Below are 23,278 nucleotides of genomic sequence, written 5' to 3'. Positions count from 1 at the left end.
AGGGGCTTTATGCTTCGGAGTTGTGTAGAACTGCAGCGGCATTAAGTTTTTGACTCACGTTTGCTAATTAGCTCTGACAATTTGGCGCTTCCATTGTTGAACTCTTTTCTTGATTATGTTTTACTACACATTCATTCCTATCGTATCAACTACGGCAGGTCCGATCTGCATGAAAGACAACTGTGTACTGTTAACCCTTCGCTCAACTTGTCTCATTCTGATATCTCGCTTATAGCACCAAGTTGAGCGAAGGGTTAACAGTACACCGAGCCACCGTCGTCTTTCATGCAGATCGGACCAGGTAATTACAGTTGGCTCTAGCTCTGCTCCCCAGAGCTCGAGCCAAATTAGCATCTTAAGTGGAAAGCTGTGCTCACAACAGTTGAGTTTGTGTTTAAAGCTTCAACCTCAACTCTCATGTTTACATTCTTTCATGTCCAGCAAGGAAGTATAGAACGAGTCAATGAAACCTGTTCCTCTGGTTGCCTGTGTGCATTCTTTGTGTTTGTTTACATAGAACATGACGTGTGACTGAACACTATTGTAGTCGGACCCTGGTAGTGGATGTTGTTTAGGCTAATACAGCCACAAATGGGTCGACTTTGGCTTTTTGGGATGCTTGTGAAACCTGCATTGTGTCTTTTTTTTTTAAAGATCTCCAATGTTATGCAGCCCAAAGGGGAAAATGATCACCATGACTACAGGGAAAGCAGACTAATACCCCTGTTTTTAAGGTGAAAGCTAGGCTAAGCTATTATAACACCACGTTGATTCTATAAGAAGTCAAGCTCCAATCAGTGGGCTTTGTGTGGACTGGCAGCAGGTGGGGTGCATGGCAATTTTTGGACCATATCTATACTTAAATCTCAGTGAATGACACAGTAAGACCCTGATGGTGGCTGCCATTATTCTTAACAATTGTAATTTACTTTAATCGCCCCAGCTCAACTCCGCATGTCAACCTGTCAGACTAAGACCAGGGGACCGTGATATAACATATTCTGCTCTGCTTTGTGAAATCATGTAACATTGTCCTTGCAGTGAAAGTAGCATTGCAATAATCAAGACGGGTTACAGTGAAAAGTACCCACACTGTACACGCATGATCACGAGGTGGAACTATAGTGAAAAGTGAATCAAGTGAAGTGTACGGGGCATAGTATGAAAGAGCACTGACCTATAAAGTTTGAATATTACATGTATTTTGTTAATGCAGACATGCAAGCCAACGCTTGCTTTCTCATGACAACATACTGTTTGTCAGACCACTGTTGCATAAATGTTTGCAGGATGTCCTGGGTTCGGGTCAGATTTTCTGGAACAATGGCCTGACTCACTCATGCACACACTGAGTGTCTCTGTGTATCCGTCTTTCTTTGGCTTTCAAACACACACACACACACACTGGGACAGACAGAGTTTGACTGAAACACTTTTATTTTGCATCTATTTTCTCCGCAAGCATGGTTGTTTGCCTAATTATTGCTTGCCCACACTGTACAGTTTTTGACATCCATTTAATATAATAAGGCTCCAGCAAGTAGTGTTCAAGACAGTTCTTTTTTTTTTTCCAGCAAGAGCCTGAGGAAAAGGCTCTAAGCCACACAACATCAGCATTTAGATGAGGCAAATTCCACTGAGTTATTTCTAGAGCTGCTCTAACATACTCTAATCATGATGACTATTTGACACAGGTTTACTTTTTTTTAAAAAAGAAAAAGGAAAAACAGGCCGCTGACACTGGCTGCAGCACCAGACAACCAAGCCGTCGTTGAAGTCGACATTTTCTGATTTCTTTGACAGATTCGAGCTTAATTTTCTAGACACGTTCCTTCCCAAGGGGCTATTTTCATCAGTTTATGACTTGTCATGTTCCTGTGTATGAGCTAATGTTGATGTCTCAGTTTCACATTCATCATAACTGTCAGACCCAATGTGGTGTACAGAGGCAGTCGCTGCTGAAAAAGCAGAATCACAGGCCGTTTGGTTTTGACTGAAGTGAGGGGAAATTGCTGCTGTGGAATGTACTATAGGTATGTGTGGGCAGAAGCAGGTTTTATACTGCTAATCAGCGGGCGGTCTGTGGCTTTCACATTTGGCCCTTAAGGCAGGAAGGGGTAAGCTTGGACAGGAAGCGTCTGTGGCTCAAATACTTCAGGACGATATGATATGTACAGAGATTTTGTGTTGAATTGAGAATCTATGCACGTATGCAAGTGAGGGAGAGAGACGGAGAAGTTAATCTGAACTAAACTGTTAACCTTTTGAGGAGACACCTCATTTGTCAGATGTGGAGTGGTGTGGAGTGGTTTAACTTAATTACCCCACCTCTCCACAGGGAGGTAGAAGGTCTCATTTGCAATTTTCTCCATCGTTATGTTTGACTCCTTTCGCTTTAACAGCCTTTCTCTCCTGTGCAATAACTGTCACATTGTACCCATTGTAACATTTTCTAGAAATTAAAAAAGTACATTTTAAATAAGACAACTTTCCCTTTGAAGTAAAATTTGAGTACATATCCAATAAATATCCTTTTCTTTTTTTTAGATTCTGTACTATCGAGGGTGTGCCATCCCAGCATTATCTACTGTTTAGTGTAAAGAAGGAAGCATGCCTTCCATGTGAATGAGATTCATTTTGGATGTCAATTTAATGATGTCTCTTCTTTTGCATAGTCAAGGTAGTGTACTGTCACTGCAAAGAAATGCTGCTGCTGTAACAAAGAAACGTGCCACCATTGTTTAAAGATCTTATCTTGAGTACTATGATGAGCCATGGATACTGTTTATGTCACTGAATAGGGTGTAATAGTTTCACAGCCTGGTCGATTTGTTGAGGGCCTGAAATTATCGGCAGATATTCGACGGTCTATCAGATCCAACGTTTATAATGGTTGATAAATGAAAATCTAAAAAATTAAGAAGAGACAGGAAAAACACCATTCCACCATGTTATCAGTGTTGAGTTGCTCGTTGACCACAAGGCAATCTGCAACTTCCGTTTTAGCAGCATGCTTGTCTGGAATGGCACAAACGCAACAACCAGTAGAGCATGAACAAATAAATAAACAACTGCAAACAAGTTTTGTTAGGAAATTCTGTTTGTTTTGTGTGTCTGAATGGGAAAAAAAAAAAAAAACAGTACCAAATATCGGTATCGATCCTTAAAATCCTGTATCATTCTGGCTCTAAAGCTTTAGCCCCTATGCTTCAATTGAAGTTAACTGCTTTTTCAGTGTGATCCTGTCCCATTAATTTAGGGCACAATGCTGCCAAGTAAATAAGGTGAGGGAGAAAATTAAATTAATGCAAATATATATCACATAGGTTCTTCCTGTGAAACAGTTATTTTTATTGATACATAAAAATAAAAGTCACTTTAAACAGATTCTTCTTTGACACCCTACTGCACTATAGCCATATTGCTATAGCTTATTGTGGCTAAATGTGCTTGTATTAAAAAAAAAAAAAAAAAAAAAAAAAAAAAAAAAAAAAAAAAAATATATATATATATATATATATATATATATATATATATATATATATATATATATATATATATATATACACAGTAAGTACCAAAAATGATATTTTCTTACTTTAACTATGGTTTTGGTTTTCTATCATTTAAATTAATAGTCAAATCACTAGAAGAAGCCTACGCGTCCCACCAAGATCAGGAAACATTGAACAAAATACGTAAAACAAAACTAGAATTAAATGAGATAATTGATAAAAAAACAAAATTCTTAGTACAAAGACTACGCCTACAAAATTACGAACATGGTAATAAATCCGGTCAATTTCTAGCAAACCAGCTAAAAATAAATAAAGAAAAAACAACTATATGTGCTGTTCAAGATTCATCTGGGAACACATTATATGAACCGATACAAATAAACAACATTTTCAGGAATTTCTATAAAACGTTGTATTCACCACAAAGAAACCCATCTAAAAAAGAAATTGATCAGTTTTTGGACAATATAACTCTTCCAAAATTATTGGACACTCAAGCAATGGCACTGGATTCACCACTGACACCAGGTGAACTCCAGGAAGCCCTGATAAGTATGCACAATAATAAGGCTCCAGGTCCAGACGGCTTTCCTGCAGAATTCTACAAAGAATTCTGGTCGATTCTAGCACCAGTTTTCTACAGAACGTTGTTGGAAATTAAAGAAAAGGGCAGACTTCCATCAAATATGAATTCTGCAAACATTAATCTCCTGCTAAAACCAGGCAAAGACCCTGTATATCCCTCAAGCTATCGTCCAATATCCCTTATAAATGTAGACCTTAAAATAATCTGCAAAGCTCTCTCAAAGAGACTGGAGAAAATAACCCCCCTCTTAATTCATCCTGACCAAACTGGTTTCATAAAAGGTAGGCACTCATCAACAAATACACGTAGATTACTTAATTTGATAGACTACTCATACAGTAAAAACCTAGAAACTACAATATTCTCTTTAGACGCAGAAAAAGCATTTGACAGAGTTAACTGGAAATTTCTATTTGCAACTTTACACAAATTTGGTTTTGGATCCTCTTTCATAAACTGGTTAAAAATATTATATAATTCCCCAACAGCTTGTGTTAGAACAAATGACCAGACATCCTCCAGCTTCTGTCTCTTGAGGGGCACCAGGCAGGGATGCCCACTCTCCCCTTCACTATTTGCAATTTTTATTGAACCACTAGCAGCAGCAATTAGACAGAATTCAGTAATTAAGGGCATAAAATGCAAGAACGTGGAACATAAAATCAGCCTTTATGCGGATGATGTGTTACTCTTTCTCCAAAATTCACAAACCAATATCTCTGGGGTGATTGAATTGATAAACTCTTTTGCAAGAATATCAGATTACTCAATTAACTGGTCAAAATCTACAGTCCTACCGATTAATTGCTCCTTCCATAATTCCTCTTCTACACCACTGCAATCGGGAAATATAAAATATTTAGGTATTAATGTTTCTCCCAAGCTTGCAGATCTAACTAAATTAAACCATATCCCACTTTTAAAGAAGGTAGAAGATGATCTGGCTAGATGGAAATGTCTACCCATATCACTCATGGGAAGGGTTGCCGCTATAAAAATGATGGTCTTACCAAAAATAAATTATTTATTCTCAATGATCCCAACTAAACCGCCACAAGATTGGTTCAGATCTCTAGATTCATGTATGTCCAAATTCCTTTGGAAAAATAAACCCCCACGCATAAGCTTAAAAACACTACAAAAGACCAAGGATAAAGGAGGACTAGAACTGCCTAACTTTCAGCACTACTTCTTAGCCAACAGGCTTCAGTTTATCTCAGGATGGCTAAAACACACCCTCTTAGATGAACCTTGGCTAGATGTAGAACAAGCACTCTGCAATAATCTAGAGATCTCAGACCTACCATTTATCAGCTCAAACATCCAACGACATGAATGCTTTAAAAGCATCAACATCAGCTCTTCTCTGACAGCATGGTGGGAGTTTCTAAAATTGACGGCGTCTTCATTAATCCCATGCAAACGTACACCTATCTGGAACAACCCTGACATATTACAAAACAATAATATGATAAACTTTTCAGATTGGAGTGATAAAGGAATCAAATATTTAGAACATATACTAGAAGGAACAGAATTTATTTCATTTGACGGACTAGTTACACAATATGGGATCAACAAGAAAAGATTTTTAGAATATCAACAAATTAAATCCATAGTAAAAAAGAAATTTAAACCGGGTCAAGTTGAACTACAAACACCACCAAGTGTGGTTCAATTTCTTACTCTTAAACCCCCCAAATTACTATCCAAAATATACAGAATGCTTTCTAAAACAGATGAATCAATATCACTTCCTATTGCAAAATGGGAAGCGGATTTATCAGTTAACTTAGACCTAAACTTCTGGTCTCAGATTTGCTTAAAAACCTTTCATCTAATTAGAAATCCCAGTCTTCAATTAATTCAATACAAAATATTACATAGAGTGCACTATACAGGTCATCGGATGTTCAAGATGGGCTTTACGTCTACCAACAACTGCTCACACTGCCAAACCAATTCACCGGACAATTATATCCACGCTCTTTGGTTCTGTCCACCAGTTCAGAAGTTTTGGCGCGAGATATGTGAAGACTTATCGAAGTGTCTGAAATGTAACATTCCAACTTCCCCCTTAGTGTGTTTGTTGGGCAGCTTAGATAATGTCACTTCAGAAAAGAATATCGCCCATATGGTTTTCACTGCCCTATGCATAGCCAAGAAAACAGTCCTCATGAACTGGAAAAATAAAAATAATCTTAATTCTAACCAATATAGAAATTATCTATTAGACTACATTAGTCTTGATACAGCCTCTGCCACCACATCAGATCAATTGCTCTGGGTTCCTTTGATCAGCTCCATCACCTAGTGGGGGTGGGGGGTCATAGTTTGGTCCCGCCTTCACTGTTGTGATTGGTGTGGGGGTAGGGACAGGCTTAGGGCGTCGGGGGGTTCCCCGGAGGCATCTTCCTTGGGGGGCTCAACCCGGGGTAGCGGTCATGTCCGGTTAGGGGCTCTGTTGGCTCTCAGGTGACTGTTTCCTCGCGGCTGCGTGCAGCGGGGCTAGGGGAGGGTCTGTGCTGACGGACGTGGGTTACTGACCTGGTAGCCTGGCTGCCCCTGGGTGGGTCCGGGATGGGCGTGAGGTTCTGGGGGCGCTCCGTCTCTGGGCTGGGACCCGGACCGGGCCTCGGGGGCTTGGGTCCTGGTTGGTGTGTTGCCGGGGTTGTGGGCGGGTGGGTGCATGGGGGCCCGGCCCTGGAGCAGGGTGCCGCCGGTGCATCGAGCCACCTGGGGGGCTCTTCAACTGGTGGGGGAGATTGTCACATCTTGCAGGAGCTTTCCTCTCCTCAGGAGCTCCCTCTGCAGGAGGGGGAGATACAGGAGAGGTGGAGGAAGATCTCAGCCTGGGTGTTTATTGTCTTATGTAGTCTGGAAGATGAGTGGATGGTGGGGTGGGTGCAGTTTTCTCTGTGGTGGGGTTGGGTGGACTGTCCCGGGCTCTGTGGGGCCGGGCGGCGCTGCTGCACTGGGCCCCGGTCTGGATGGGCCTGGGCCCCCTTTCCCTGGCGGGTCGCGGAGTGTGGGGGTGCCTACTGGGGTCAGCGGGGGAGCTGGCCCCAGGGAGGGGTCACTTGCCCCTCCCTTCCTTCCCTCCCCATCTCCAGCTGCCTCCCTCTTCCCGCTCCACCACAACCACCCACACATGCAGGGCCTTGGAGTAGGGGTATGTCACCAGGGTGCAGAGGAGGCTACCCCCCCCTCTGTCCCCTTCTGGCTGCCTCTGCCTCAATTTTATCCCACAACTTAGACATTCACATTACTCACACTCTCATTACACATACATATAGGATCTTGGGGGTGGGCACGATACACGGAGTCCAAAGTACCATCAGGGTGTACACCCCACCCCTGGCATCGTTGCCCACCTCTCAATTTTAAATACACATAGACATTGAGGGCTAGCAGGAGGGACCATGCGCTTACCTGCTGCTCTCTGGCAGGTAGCTCCAAGCCCTCCTGGGTTTTAAATGCACCTTAAAACACACATGCATCAACACTACAATGAGCGGGTGGAGGGAGGTTTGGAGTCTTCTCTCACCCCCATTCTCTGCGACCTGCTGGAGCAGGGGGGCTAGGACTAGGAGGAGGAGTTGGCCGTCCGACTGCGGTCTGGAGTGTGGAGCCTTCCTGCTGCTGCAGAGTCGGGGCGGTCTGCCTCCCCCCACCGCAGGGAAAAGGGAAACACCACCTGGGTCTGGGTGCAGTTCCCCCCTCCAGGGGCGGGGGCACCTAGACCCGGTTTGTAGAGTACGCTTGGGGAGTGTGATCGTGTGTACAGCGTCTTTTTATGTCTGTCTCCACGTTGGTTGAGTGTGGAGTAAGTGCATATGAGAGCATGAGGGTGGGAATGGTTGTTTGTATCTGTGTGTGCCTGTATGTCTGTGTCTATATGTCAGGTTGGGTGTCAGGCGCCACCTCTCTGGGGACATCTCAGGCCCTCCAAGGTTTGGAGGCCTATCTCCCTCTACCACCACTTCCCCTGCCAGTGGCGGACTCCCTCAGACATCGGTGCGTTGGTGGTTCTTTGTGTCCGGGGGTGGGCGTCCAGGTACACACCGGCTCACTCCTTGGCGGCCGCTTATCGGGGCCTGGAGCCTGGGGCTCGCTCGGGCCACTTCGGAGGTGGGGTGCCCCCGGCCTCTCGGCCTGGGGCTCGGTCACTCAGGTGCAGCTGGCTGCCGGCGGAGCTCACGGGCGCGTCACTGCAACTCCCCCTGGCTTCTGCTCCGCGGCTGCTGAGTGAGCCCTCATCTAGGACTCTCCTCAGCTCTTTCCGGGACAGTGGCGCAGCTGCCCCTCTGTTGGTCTTCCTTGGTCTCTTGTGTTCTGGGGGCCTCTGGATGTCTGGAGTTTTGATCTCCTCCACACCTGCTTCATGCCCTGGAGGACGGGGCTGTGGCCCCCCCACACCCTCTAGCAGATTATTACATGAAGGAACCTTTTAAAAAACAAAAAACAAGCGCGTCCATGCTCACAGGTGTACACACGGGTGATCACACCCACAAACTACACCCTTTTTGGCTCCTACCTCAAAGCACACTGTGTTCTGTTGATCTTATGTGCTGCACAATAATGTTTAACATTTAGTATTTACTGTCATATTCCCATATATCATTGTGATGTTGTTTATTCTATTACTCTTGTTCTCTTCTGCTTGCTTTCTTTTTTCTTTCTCAGCAGGTGACCCAGGTGATTGATATATGCATTTTTTTTTCTCTGCCCGTTCTGTTGGTTTTTGTCTTTTGCCCTTCTCCCCCGTCCCTCTTCTCAGCTGTTTCTCTTTCCCTCTTTCTTTCTCCCCTTCTTTCCCCCAGTCAAGTCTGTCCCGTATTCAGTAAGTGAAAATAAAATAAACAATAAAAGGTGAATCAAATGGACCATTACGGCAAGGCTGGGATGGTCAGTTTGGTAAAGTAAATCCGTTGGGCATCTTTCTTTGCCTTTAGACAACAATTCTGATGGCAAAAGAGCCAAATGGGACAGGCAAAAAAAAAAAAAAAAAAAAATTAATAGTTTAAGGACCTTCTAATTAAATATGCATTTGAAGCCAGGCGGGGTTTAGCTTAGCATAGCTTAGCTTACCTTTATCTTAGCTTAGCATAAAGCCTTCAATCAAGGAGGAAACACTCTGTTCTTAACTAAGTTACAGCAAAGAACAAAATGATCTAATCTTCCTCTACTCCCCTACATTTTGAGTTCCAGCCAAAACTATGAGTAATTTAAGTTTTTGTTTACTGATATCAGCCTCATGGCCAAGCACATCTTAAACCACGCTATCAATTCGCACAGCAAATTCAGAAATGTGATCCTTAAGGGAACTTAAAGTTAAAGTCTGAATGTGGCTGCCGCTTTCTCCACTTCGGTAGTTTTAGAAAACACTGGATTACACTGCCAGACCACTCTGACATAATTACTACCTACAGGTGATGGAAGAAACCAAAATGATTCAACACTCCCAGGGGTGACACAGTAGCATATGAGAAGCAGTGTGGGAGGGCCACCAACAGTGAATAAGGTCATGTATCATTCAGTGGTCAGATTAAATTCCAGACACATGACTGGTTTCAGGTGACAGCCCAACTGTGTGTGACCTCTCTTTTAATATTGTTATTATTATTTAAGTGGCTATCGTCATGTATTAACAAAATAAGAGTACATTTTTATTCATTACTTTAAATCTCTGAGTCCTGCAGTATAAGCATATTTTAATGGAATTATAAAAGTTGAGTTGCGGCTCACCAATTTGCCCAGCTGCTGTGACGGTACTTCAGAAAAATGCTTGCATACTGACTCAGCAAACATCACACAGGGATGTGAAGTTTGATGAGCTTAAATGGTCTTTTTTTTAAAGGATATGGCATTGTATAAATGGCTGCAATTAATGTTATTGTAGACATTTTTAAGAGGTAGGATTTGTAGGATTATCATGTCAGTGCTAATTTTAACAAACGTAAGCATATAAAAAGTGATGATTTAAAGTAAATACAATCTAACTTTTTAGACTATGTTTAACTTTTGCACTTAGGCTGTCTTTGCACTTAGCCTCATTCCTCTGTTCTATGGCCTGCCGTCGACATTGATTCGTTGCCATGGTTCTTCTGTTTTGTCGGATGAACATTTCTTTTCCATTTCAACCTCCCACTGGCATTTCTAAGCTTTTTGCTTTTTTGTTTTCTCCTCTCCTCTTTTTTCTTCCATCAGTCTTTACAGGCCATGCTCTCCTCCCTTCACTCTGAGCTTGACATTCAGAGGTATTTGATGAAAATCCAATTGCCCCACAGAGTTAGTCAGCCTTTTATCTTATCTGCATCATACTGCAGTGTTGTCAGAGTGTGTGTTTGTGTGACCATGTTCGCACACTCGCTAACATCTGCTTTGTGACCATGTTCCTAAAGCCAAGTGCCCCCTTGTCTATCAGTGTCTGCCCTGTCTATCAGTCTATCAGTGTCTGCCCTGTCTGTCAGCCAGCCTTGGCTGTCAGGTTAAACTACATCTGTCAACTGCACTTATCTTAATATGCTTACCGGTACATTCTTTCTTTGCCCTTGCGAGTATGAGTGTGAGATAATGGCAGCATGTGCAGGCTGGCTTGTTCAAGATAACCCATAGGACCTGGCCTGGTAGTCTTGTGCCTTCATCTGCTATGGCTTTACATCACCATTTTTGTTGCCAGAAAGGGGAGCAATTTCATAAAGAGCCCAGTGTTCAGAGTTTTCCCCTTGAGGTGGAGCTCACCTTACCTTACCGCACAATAGCTCAGTGGGCTCAGGAGTCAGGTCACAGATCTTCTTATTGTATCCCTAGCTCGAGGATGCCACGCCATGCAGATATGATTACAGAGAAGTGAACTGATCTTCACGTTTTGATCACACAAGTCCTGATGTTTAATCAGTGGTTACTAGAAATTTCTCTTTCTGGAACAACATTTTAGGAATCTCTTTGAACTCTTTTAGGGTGTTGGTACTTTTAGTAACCATGCATACCTGTGGGTGTGTATTTAATAGCAGCAGAAGATCCTGTAGTGTGTGTATTAACACTTTGTTGCACATTTGCATGAGTAGACTCATAGTTTTTTGTGTGTTGCTGCAGTCAAAGTCACCATTAAAGATTTATTTTTCTCGCTTTGCAAAGAATGCGTGTGACTCACAGCACACCTGACATTGTCAGGAAGTGTTATTTCTGCTCCACTAAATGCATGATAACACAAAGAAGTTTCTTATACTGTGAAAAAAAATTTTTTTTTTGTTGTGTCCTTGAGAGAATGTAATACTAAAGCATGTAAAGTATCATCTTGTGTACACTTGTGTACAGGGTATTGCTCTTACGGTGTTGTTTCCATGTGCTCCCATTTCAGAGCAGAAGCCCAAAGCACGGCGCCAGCACCCAGCACAGTATCGGCGACCAGGTCGACCACCTGTCCTTAGCCTCCCTGGAATCATTGGACACCATGTCTGAGGCTGAAGCGCCCACAACCTTCACCCGTGGCAGCCGGGTTCGTGCCAGCCTGCCTGTTGTGCGATCGGCCAATCAGACAAAGGACCGCTCACTAGGTATGCTGGATGTTATATTAGTTTTTGGGTTCATGGCAGTTCTGTTAGTTTGAGAAAATTCAGTTGACAATCTTGTAATGCTCTATTTCAAAATCCCCAAATAAATTTGCTATAAGGAAGTTCCTGTATCTGCCCTGTTAAAGACTCACAGCATTAACTAGCATTAGTAATGTTTGACACGTTCTTTTAGCATAACCTTGGCATAACTCTTTGTAATAGCTCCTAACCACAGTATGATGTCATTGTTTCACTAAAAGTCCAAATCTGTTCCTCTCACTCCATCCGTCTGCTAGTCTCCACCCTTCCTCCTTTCTCAACCTGAGCGCACAGTTTTGTTTTAATTAGTATTCATTTCTTCTGTAGTGAAAGATAGGAGAAAAGCATCCACAGTGTGCCAACGTGGTATTGACAGGATTAGAAACGGGTCGTCTTATCAACGTGCACGGTGCTACATTTGCATACATATGCAGCAAAGGCTCAGAGCTGTGCAGAATTAGGTGGCTGTGTTTGGCTGAGAGGGATGCAAAGTCTTAGAAAACTCTCCAAACAAAGTGTAGCGTCAGCGCAGCCTACAACTCGGCGAGGCGTCTGCCACGGGATAATAGGCAAGCATCTGAGAGACTTTTGACCAAAGTGAAAATGAATGAAACTGCAGGGTGTCGTATTCCTTTCCCGTGCCAGTAGTGCCTCTTGCTTTGTCTGAAAAGTTTTTCTACACATGCACGTACACATGTCCCATCATTCTCTGTCCTTCTATCAAAAACATCAAGACAGAGTGTTAAGACAGTGGGGGGTTATGGTGTGAGGAAAAAGGGGAGGAGAAAAAAAGGGGGGAGGTGGGGGGCACCACTTCACAACACTGTCCCTCCCACCACTGCCTCTCACACACATGCACACACACAGACAGGCACACGCTTCGCTTGGTCCCAGCAGACATTTGGGACTTTTAAGTGTCTTTTTGGTGTAGTAGCTTATGGCTTTTTGAGAGCATCTTAACAGTGAGCAGAAAAACAGGGATTCCTTAAAACCTCAAACGTGAGTATCAAATTCATCCTTAAGTGTGGCATCAAGTGTATTGAATTTCTTCATTTTGCGGGTGTATTATAGTCGTCTGCCTTTTCGCTGCATTTCAATCGCTGCGATGAGCATATATTTCTAGACTTTATTTGTTTTAGACTTTTGTGTCTTACTGGAGAGATGTGGAAAAACTGTGCCCATTTGGTCAGAAAAACCCACTAGCTATTTGTTTCCAGTCCTCAGTGAAACCAGGTGCTCAGGAATGCAGCTGTTAAAACTGAGCTATTCAACTTTGTCATAGCAAATAAGAGTACAGAGGTGTGCACGATGCAATCTCAATCAATGGTGCTTTGTCATCAAATTCTTTCGCCCTAGTTGCGAACATCTGGATGAAAACTACACGGCCGTTAACGTAACAGCTCTCAGGGGAAAGATGAATTTATTCTGCAAATGGGCACTTTGTTAAGTTTTTCCAACACAGGAACCCAGACAGACCAGAGAGAGAAAGCAACGGATAGACTCAGCAATTTTATTTCCTGGATTTGCCCTCTCTCTCTCTCTCACTCTCTGTCTCACTCTGTCTCGTGGTGCATGTAGGATCTTGTATAATATTTCACCAACATCTGGTAGCTTTTACTGGCTAGCTCCTTTTATGGGGTTACACCAAGTAAAACCAAACCCTCCTCTCCTTAAAGCAAGTTATTTCCAGTGCACAAATGCACAAGTGACAATTTTGCCTCTGCAGCTAATGAAATGTGACATTTTGGATGATTTCTTATGAAATATGAGCAAAACAACAACACGAGCTGATTGAACTGCTTTGATCATTTCATTACGTTCTATTGTTGCCACTGATTGCCTGTGAAGATCAGCACAAAGCTGTTTGAGGTAATGAATCGCAGATTGAAAATAGAAATGTTTTTTTCCTGTTTCCTCCCCCCCCCCAGCACTGTTTATACAACTGCTCTGTAGGCGTGGCCATAAATTTTGTTCAAGAGCCATCTGTTTTTCTAAAGCACAGTACAAATGCCACACCCAGGGTTCAGAGGTTCAAGCTTTGGTCTGTTTGATGCACAACTTGTACTGATCCACCCCTAGTTTTGTCCTCTCTTCCTGACCCCACCCCCAAGCTCACTGCCTGTACCAAATAATTTATCCTGTGCAAGTGATAAGCAAAAGATTCAGCGCAGTGCATTACAAATATTTAGCAAAAGGCTGCCCTCAACATGATTACATTCATGCACTTTTGTTTTTGATGCTTTCCAAGCCACATTTCAACTGAGAATAAATGCTGAAGCCCAATTCAGACTCTCTTATCCGTTCGGGACTGTGCAGGAGTTGATCCAAATTGCACCAAAACAAAAAAGAAGAAGAAAAAAAACACCGGGAACTTTTGAAAATTTGAGTCCGGCCAGTAATCTGCACTGAGCGGCCATGACCAGACGTGTCACATGGGCCCTTGCCAACTCTTTTTACAAGGCTGGAATTATGCTGTTAGATGTTTTATTTTATTTTATTTTTTTCACCATTGAAGGGTTTTTAAACCAACCCAAACTTCTACAAGCGTCCCTTTTTGTTTAACCACCACAGTTTTGGCATTGTTTACTGCACTAACATGAAATAACATAAGCCCAATGATTTTACTGCAATATATTGAGCATTCTTGCACAGTCAGTACTCTATACAGTAGCTCAACAGTAAAAGCAGACCACTGGTTTGTAATTGGAATAACACCGACACAATTTCAGTGAACTGCGTGAAATGTTCTATTTGTCTTGACAGATTAACACTGCGTGCAGGGCTGAAATTCTTCAGGCCTTTAGAAAACATATGGGAGTGAAACAATGCGTCACTGCTAATGCAAGTTATGGAATTCAAATAGGACTGTCTTAGTCACGGGAAACATTTGAAAGGACTAATCACCAAGTCTCCCTGCTTCCTGCCTTTAGGTGTACTGTACCTGCAGTACGGAGACGAGACCAAACAGATTCGCATGCCCAATGAGATCACCAGCATTGACACAATCAGAGCTCTCTTTGTCAGTGCCTTCCCGCAGCAGCTCAACATGAAGATGTTGGAGTCACCCAGTGTTGCCGTGTACGTCAAAGACGACATGAGGAACGTGTATTACGAACTTGCTGATGTCAGGTAAAGATGCACTGTGTTTGCATGTGATAAACATGGTAACAGAAACGGATCGGGAGCATGTATTTGCCATCGCATACTGTGTTTATTATTTCCTTAGGTCGATCTGATATTGTCGTGTTGGTGTTGCTCTTGGATCGATATAACTAATGTTGCAAGTGACCAATCACACGTGATGTCAAAGTTTTATGACATAGAAACAGCGTCACACAACACACCAAACCATAACCCCTTAACCATAACCGTAACTATAGTCCCGTAACCCTAACCCAAACCACGACACATCCTAACCCTCAAACCTAACCCTGACCCTAACCGCCCCCTTTTTGGATGTTTTTCCTGAGTGGACATCGGCAGTTTTCTTCCCCAAGTCACAAAGCTATGACATCATAACAATGTGATTGGTCAGATGCAATGTTGATCCTGTACAAACATCATTATGGAACAATGTGAGGATATCGGATAGACCTATTTCCATTTACCCACTGTGAACACTTTCCATCCTCTTCCTTCTTCAGCTCTCCCTGAACAGGAAATGTCACTGGTCAGGAAATGGGCTCACTTCCACTTTCCTTCAATGTTAAAGAGAAAGTTAAAAAAAAAAAGAGCATTAACTGTAAACAAACTAAGGTTTACTTTTAGCTGACTTTGATACCTTTCCTGGTGGTTGTTGCCAGTCTTAATGAAAAAATTTGACTTTGCAAATCTTTAAGAAATATTTGCTTTTTTTTTTAAAAGCTCTCATTGCTTCATTTATAAACATACATACCAGTACTATCCTACTTTGATATTCACCTGCATGTCTTATCAGTAATACAGCAGATTCTGTCTTCTGAGAAAGCAGGCAGCCATTTGTTGTAGTTGTTTTTCAGAAGGAAAGGCTTTACTCTTGAAGGCATACGAACTTTGCCCTTTGCCTGCAGAGATCCTGCTCAAGTGCAATGTGTACTTTGTGAGTAATATTTTATCAGGGCTGTAAAAAAAATTGTCTCGTCGTAGCTTAAGGGCTGTACGGGCGACCATAATGCCATAGTTAAATTGAGCCCAGGACATGAAACAGCAGGTGTGCTCTCAGTTCATGTAGCAAGATAGTATTAGTTAATATTTTTATGGATTTTGAATATTTAGAGAGAATGTCAGGTAATAGCGAACAGTCAGAGCCTCTGTCGGGGTATGTGCCCTTGGTGGGGCTGTTGCAGAGAACCCGACTGAGGCAGGATCGGCCGCTGTCTGATGGCGATATCTGGGCTAAATTCTTACCACTGAGCACCTCTTCCTCCTACAGGAACATCACAGACCACTCCTGCCTGAAGGTTTACCACAAAGATCCAGCACAGGCATTCAACCATGGACCCCGACCTACCAATGGCGATGTCAGGGTGAGTACTTTACTGTCCACAGCACAGCAGTGAAATTGTCTCATTAAAAGCGGCAGCTGAGTAGAGAAAAGATTTGCTGCAGATAGAATAGCGAGCCCGGTCTTCGGTTTCTCACATCTTGTATGCAGTAAAGGGAAGGAATGTCCCCCTGCCTCTTGTTAATCTCTTCAGAGGGGGTCTTGTATTGTTCTCCCAGGGGCCTGCGTTTGGCCGTCCTCTACACGCTCTGGTGCGACTTGTTTAAGGGACAATTGGACTCAGCTCTCAGGACTATTTCCTCTCTGAATTCTTCCTCCCAATATCTGCTCTAATCTCTTTTCTTTTATTCTGATTCTATCTTGTTTATTTCCTGCTGATGTAACAAACTAAAACCCCCAAAGAGCCTTTTTTTTCGTCTACTGTTCCTCCTCAGATCCGCTCCTCTAATCTGCCCTGACCAGTCATCTGTCCTCGCTTTGTCCGTCTGCCAGTTACAGTTAGCATTTTGGCACAATTGCTTTGCTTTAAATATTAACCCCCGCTATACTAACACTACATGCAGTGCTGCGTATGGTCACCTAAGTTTAAAGTGAAATTGGTTAAGTTTAAAGGAGTGATGAGGCAGCTAAGGTGATGGTTTTAAGAGCTCTTCATTCAGATGCCACAGTGACATTGAGGTGCTGCAGAAATTCTTTTTTATTCTTTGCTGCTGACAGGCAAGTTGCTGACTTTCTCCAATCGGGTCCTTCAAAGGGAGGCGAATAAAAGACGGCTCTTCAAAAAAAAAAAAAAAAGATGGCTAAATAAGATACTGAAAAAGTGAAAAGGGGAATCTTACTTTGAGAGCTTAAAAGTTTCAAAGTACATCAGCAGAAAAACTCCAATTGTGTTTTTTTTTTTTTTTTTTGCTGTTGTTGAAATTCTGGTTCTCGTCGAAACTGCAGGTGTTAAAAAAAGAGCTTGGAACTCGATGAACTGAAATGTATGAAGCAACTTCTTAAAGGTTCCTATGCAAACACAGTGCAATGCTAACATAAAGAAAAAGATTGTTGCCGTCATTTTTTAACCCAGCAGCAGCTGACCCAGATACAGAGGATGGCTGTGGGGTGGTGTTTTAAGTGTAAACACTACAGAAAACTACCTAAAATGCCATTTATTGATTCCCACTCGAGAGTTTGCTTCTATTGCAGTCAAGTCGCTTTATTTAAATACAACAACAGAGGTTGATGAACGTGCTCCGCATCAAGCAAGCTGTTAAGCTGTTGGCAAACTTCCCTTCCTTTACAAACATATTGAAAAGCTCTAAGACTCAACACAGTTTTCAACGTAATATTTATCAGCCTCTCTATTCTTGGCAGTGTTAAAAATTCAACCTCTTTTATTGAGGAAATAGAAAATTGGCTGCACAAAGGGAAAAAAGGGTGTCGCTAGGGCTTAATTAGCACCTGTTCAAACACTGTTTCACTGAAGGTGCACCTCACATGTGTTTGGGCCGTAGAGAATGCCCTCGCCTTGCAGGGATGCCAGGCCTCAGATCTGATTCAAATTGAGATCTGCAGTCATCTCGGCTATCGATTTGAAAATGTCTGGCAAGCGAAACTTGCATAGAGCTGTCTCTGGTTATAAAAGCAACTGCTGCAATAATACGAGTTGGATAAATGTACACAGGAATGGACACGTAACTTGATAAACTTCAGGCGGTCAAATAACTCTCCTGCAATTGCATTTCAAAAGTTTGACTCATTAATCTTTACTGATACATATATTTATATATGTATGGGATAGTGCCTCAAGCTTTGCTTTGAATTCATACAGTATAGTCAATAGTGGCTGTCGACAGAGACAGTATGTACACACCAGTTAAGAAGATGTTTTGGAAACAGTAGCTGAGTTATTAGCTAGCCTCTGATTTGCTCTCCTAAAAACAATCCACCATTTTTTCTTTTGTCTTTGTCCAAAAAAAGATGACAGCTCATCTTGTGTCAACTTACAATTCTAATAATTAGTGTTTTCTTTCACCAACACCATTTAGTGCCCTACAGCACATCCGCATAGTACACTCAGCCATTCGATCAGCTCTTTAAATATTTACAACTTTCTTCACGAACATTGCAGCACGACTCTTCTTTATCTGGCCTGCTTTGTTCGCTGTGAGGCTCTGAAACGTCTGTGAATTAGTCGGGAAACTCGCTCCAACTCTGACAGGCCAAGAGATTGAGGCAACTTTTGTTAACTCCTACTAGACATGCCGCTCTCATAATTGGAAGCTTAAGAGACTGATGGAGAAAGGAGAAAGGTCTGGGAGATAAATTGCATCTTTTTTGCCTGATATGGTTTTGCGTGTGCTTGTTTTTCGAGCTTCTACTTCTTTGTTTTGTCACAAAGCAAGGAGATCTCTGTACTGTAGGGATATTTTTAGATGTTTTGGTCGGTGTTTCAAAGGTGCAACATCTGTTTGGGATTAAGAGCTGATGCCTTTTGGCTAAAAATGTTCTTATATGGCTTTGCAGGGATTGGAAAAGCAGTCAGATGTTATTTAGGGCTTCAGAGTGTGCACCTTAAAAGTAGAAGTCTTTATGGTTTTGTGACGGTCAGCAGTGGCTCTTTGCGCTGAAGTCTTAGTGTTTTGCTGCTTGGTCGGACTTGTTGCAGTCATATTTACTGCTGCGTGAACTTTCCCTGCTACAAAGTTTCTTTCTTTTTACTGTTGTCACCACAGCCAAGCCTGAGCTCTTTTGTTACTTTATTCTCTGTGTGCATTTGTTGTTTTCCAGTTCACACCTACTCTTGCACACACAAGGGTCACACCCACTTTATTGTTCACCTCACTGTGCTAATCTTTGTTGGCACTCTGGGAAGTAATAAATAATGACGAGACTGAAAACACAAAAACTTTGCGTTACGTTTTTGACTTGTCTTGACTTTTAGGTGAGACCTGTGAGTCATACGTCGGACAAACAATAGTTTGTGTGTTTGACGGGAATAGAAAGTTAGACTGGAAAACAGATTCGATTCATACCCACTTGTGACACCCTCTAGGAGAGTGTGTATCCATGAATTCTGTCTGTGTTTATAATTTAGGTTTCAAATGTGCTTGTACATGTTTAGTTCAGTAAAGAAGAGAGCGAGAGAAAAACAAACAAACTAAAGAAAACCCAATCTAAAATGAAATGACTTTTATTGTTTTGTTGCTTGTTCTTTCTGAGCCGATATCAAATTTCCATTATTGCTTTCACTGCATGGCTGGCCAAGGGTGCATGTTGCATATCAAGTAACTTTTTGTTTGCAGAGGAAATAATTTAATTCTTTTTTATTCGTTAAGCAAAACACAGTCTTGCCTTATGCAAGGTGTCAAAATAAAAGTAGAGGAAGTAATGTAAAGACTGAACACTGTGTACCTTTAAGACTTTTGCACTGACTATTCTTCTATATCCCTTAACCAAGAAAAGTGTTCCAATTAATTGAGGTTAGGTTTTTGCACGTTAGCCTTCAAAGAGCTTTAAGGTGGTTGAGCTAAAGAACTGTGGACTGTATTTGCTATTCAGACAGACAGATACTGTTGCAAATTAGCCAAGGTACTGTCTAACCCCGAAGGCTTCCATGAACCTCTGGTAGAAAGCCATAGTCTTATCTCCTGGAGCGCATTTGCAACACTTAACCTCACCTTCTTTCAAAAAGCAGAAACTGTGCAGTTTTTTTTAACAGGGAGAATAGTCTTTACTTCTTCATGCAATATTGTTTTATATGGAAGCCTGTGGGCACGATATCAAGGGCTTAGTGATATGCTGTGTGTCCAGGAACTATTTTCTACTTCTGGGAAAATTTGCTGACAGTATATATTCTTTGAAAAGCAACAGTGTAAGATAGATAGATGTTTTTGTTTTAAGGGCAGCTCCAGTCTAAAGTTACAAGACCTACACAAAGTAAGAAGTAACTGAAGTTGACAGAAATATGCATCTTTAATTTAAGATTTTCTACTAAAAGAAGGAACTTTTTGTGTACTTATATATATTAAATCATTTTTTTTGGGTGTTTTTATGATTTTTTTTCTTTTTTCTAGATGCACAGTGAAATGGCACTTGCCGGCCGTGATGGCCAGCCCCCTCTAAGGCATCCTCCCATGGTTCCCCCGTCCCACCACCCAATGCAAGCAGCACTCCCCCCAACGCCCCACTCTATGCCTCCATCCCCCTCCAGAATCCCATTTGGCCCACGGCAGGGCTCTTTACCTGGGAGCGCCACCATCCCAAGGGACAGAATCTCCAATGCCAACCCACCGGCCCGCTCTAACTCTCCTTGTCCCAGCGCCATCCTAGAGAGACGAGATGTCAAGCCAGATGAGGATATGGCTGGAAAGAGCCACACTCTTTCTAGAGGGAATGAGGGCTTGTACGCAGATCCATACCTCCTCCAAGAGGGACGAATGGGCATTGCTGCAGCACATGGACCACACCCCAGCCCTGGTCTTGATGGTCCAGAGCATGCCATGGGGGGATTTCACCGTGCCTCCATCCGCTCCACGAGTTCTTATGGTGGACCTAGCCCTACAGACACTATAGATCACCCCTCTCTGTACAGGCAGAAGTCCAGAAACAGCCAGCTGCCGACTTTGGGTTCTAAGACACCTCCGCCATCCCCTCATCGGATGACTGAGGTACGAATGATTGACATCCATGGTGGACCTCCTCATGGCATGCCATCTCATAGTGTTACCATGGAGAGAAGCTCGCCTGTGCGCCAGTCCTTCAGGAAGGAAGAAGTAACTGGGACAAAGCCACGGAACAGCATGGGCTCACCTGTGGTTCCAGACCTCCAGGGGCCAATCCCAGCTGCCAGTGACCATCAGACACGGTAAGCTAGCAGAGGACACAGTGTTGCATATAGTAGCTGGGGGGGGGTTGTTAAAATAACTACCGAGACATTGCATGGGAGCATGGACTAACTCTGCATCCCAGTGTCACCCTAACCATGAACTGCTGCTTTCCAGTACCTGGTCTGACTCTGTTTCATCATCCATGCGTGAAGAATAAATATAACCTGCCCTCTCACTGTCTTCAGCATAAAGATCTGCACATGAAGCACATTTTGATGAGTTTGGTTTGTGTATATAGCCAGCTCTTGCTTATCTTGCTAACTCGAATTCTGGAGCTGATATTGTTGATGAGCGTGTAAGCCCAGGCATAGCTACCACTAGTGAAACAGGATAGTATCTAAAGGCTCTATTAATCAGTGTATATTTAAACAAGAACACCCCTTACAGACTCTATTCAGTTTCAGTTAATCTAACAGATATTTTAGTACCTGGGTTAGGTTTGTCTTCTCAGACTGAGAGCACATAAACACAGAAAGGGTGCAAGAGGGATGCTGGCCTCTTAGCAATGCTTAACTAGAAAGGAGGGTACATGGGCTCTGTGTGTAACTTGGAAACCCAAAGCAAATACTGGCCAGGTTGAAAAAGTATTTGAAATGGCCAGTCATGCAGATCAGGCCAGACCACCTGGGAAGCCCAAAACCTCCATTAGAAATGCCCTGGGAATATCTGAAAGAGTGAAGGAATTTGATTGGGAAAGTACCATGCTTCACTTTCAAAATAAACTGTAGGTGTCATAGAATATACTCGTGTAAAATATTGTGGTCATTGTTGTATTCACATAGACTTTGTGTCTGCACTGTGTCCTTAACATGCCCCGTGCCTCAAGATAAATTATGAATAGAACAGAATAGCCCTTTATTGTCACTGTACATGTGCAATGAAATCGTGGGTGCTCCAAACAGACTCTGCAGGAAATATAAATAGCAAGACAACATAAATAAATGACAAAACAAGATGAAAGCACACTAAATAAGGCACATCTTATGTGCCTTATAAAGCAAAAGTAGTTCTGTTGCCAGTTCCCTCACCTGCCTAGGCTTTCTTAAGGCAGTGTCATACAGTTCAAATAATCCTTTCACTCTCTTTTTGGCAGTCACTACATGTGACTCAGTCAAAAAAACAATATGACCCGAGCACCTTGGGTGTCAAGCTTAGGCTTGTCAAGAAGTTGTCCGTCTTGTTTATTCTATTTGGACACGAGCTTTTGGGGTTTTTACATTTTTGTTTTATTTGTAATTCAGAAACGATTCATATTTACCAGAGACAACATTTACTTGTGGCATATTGCAAATCAATTCCAAAACAAAAGAAAAATCTCTGCTGTGTAATCATCTCACAAAATGGCAAAACGTTTCATGGTTAGGTGATTAAAAGCGATTGATTATTCTGTTTACAACCCTCCCGTTTTCATTCTGAGCTAATATTTGCTCCAGTGGCAGCTGTCATATCCAATAGGCCTCGGTGTTGAAAGCAGAATTTTTTGATGTGTCTGCAGAGAACGAATGAAGGCTATGGAACAACAGATTGCCAGCTTGACTGGTCTTGTTCAGCATGCACTTTTAAAGGGCCCAAACACTAGTGGCACCAAGGAGCCTCTAAGGTAAGCAATCACAGTATAGGCCAGAGTGGAGGCATCGGGTGAAATGGACTTTTCAAAAGAAAAGCCTTGTGATTCAGTCAGAGGAGGAAGGATAAATTATCCCTTCAATAATGGCCATATCAGACACTCAGGTAAAATAGTGTCTGCTAAAAAGGAAATCGGTTTGAATGTGAATCTGTTATCGAAGCCTTTTGCCCTCTAGATAAATGGCCACTATTGTTCATCTGGCTGCTTTTCAGCTCTTTATCTTCTTTATTTATTTATATTGTTTGGAAATGTTTGCTTGACGCCTAGTCTAAAATGTCTGCTGTGAATTTGAATGTAGCTACTGTATGCACTGATGATGAAGCTTGTTAACATCATTAACATCATTTTAACCTTTCTGGTTTGTCAGTCTGCTCCATCATTCTTTATTTTAACTTGTTTGTCCTTACTAATATCGAGCTGTAAATCTAAAGTGCTGCAAAGTGCTGTTTATTTCTGTTACACAAACTCTTGTAAGATAAATTTCTCTCTGACTGCAGCGAGAGACCCCCGAAGACATCATCTCCAGCCCACAGTGCTCATAGTTCAGGTTAGTATCTCTTCTATTATGTGGGATTTCTGGAGTTTTTTTCTTTTT

The 23,278-nt window shown here is 42.4% G+C and overlaps 1 protein-coding gene across 21 annotated transcripts in view; it reads left to right on the top strand.

Moving 5' to 3' along the window:
* Positions 1–23,278, top strand: part of kiaa1217 (KIAA1217 ortholog) — a 126,343-nt gene that overhangs the window by 87,484 nt on the left and 15,581 nt on the right. For 12 of the 21 annotated variants that reach the window (XM_086306402.1, XM_086306398.1, XM_086306394.1 and 9 more), the window contains exons 3-9: positions 10,315–10,395; positions 11,468–11,663; positions 14,630–14,828; positions 16,111–16,204; positions 20,244–21,034; positions 22,552–22,656; positions 23,181–23,230. In XM_086306402.1, the coding sequence (XP_086162528.1) occupies positions 10,315–10,395; positions 11,468–11,663; positions 14,630–14,828; positions 16,111–16,204; positions 20,244–21,034; positions 22,552–22,656; positions 23,181–23,230 (1,516 nt within the window). Of the gene's footprint in view, positions 1–8,760; positions 10,396–11,467; positions 11,664–12,551; positions 12,699–14,629; positions 14,829–16,110; positions 16,205–20,243; positions 21,035–22,551; positions 22,657–23,180; positions 23,231–23,278 lie in introns of those variants that run through there. The other 9 variants (XM_086306396.1, XM_086306395.1, XM_086306407.1 and 6 more) reach the window with 5 other exon arrangements.

The sequence above is a fragment of the Aulonocara sp. 'chitande type north' Nkhata Bay genome, linkage group LG9 (assembly GCF_057382095.1).
Source record: "Aulonocara sp. 'chitande type north' Nkhata Bay isolate Kocher_YH1m ecotype deep benthic linkage group LG9, A_spYH_male_GT1.1, whole genome shotgun sequence".
NCBI lineage: Eukaryota > Metazoa > Chordata > Actinopteri > Cichliformes > Cichlidae > Aulonocara > Aulonocara sp. 'chitande type north' Nkhata Bay.
This window is presented reverse-complemented; position numbering and strand designations above follow the sequence as displayed.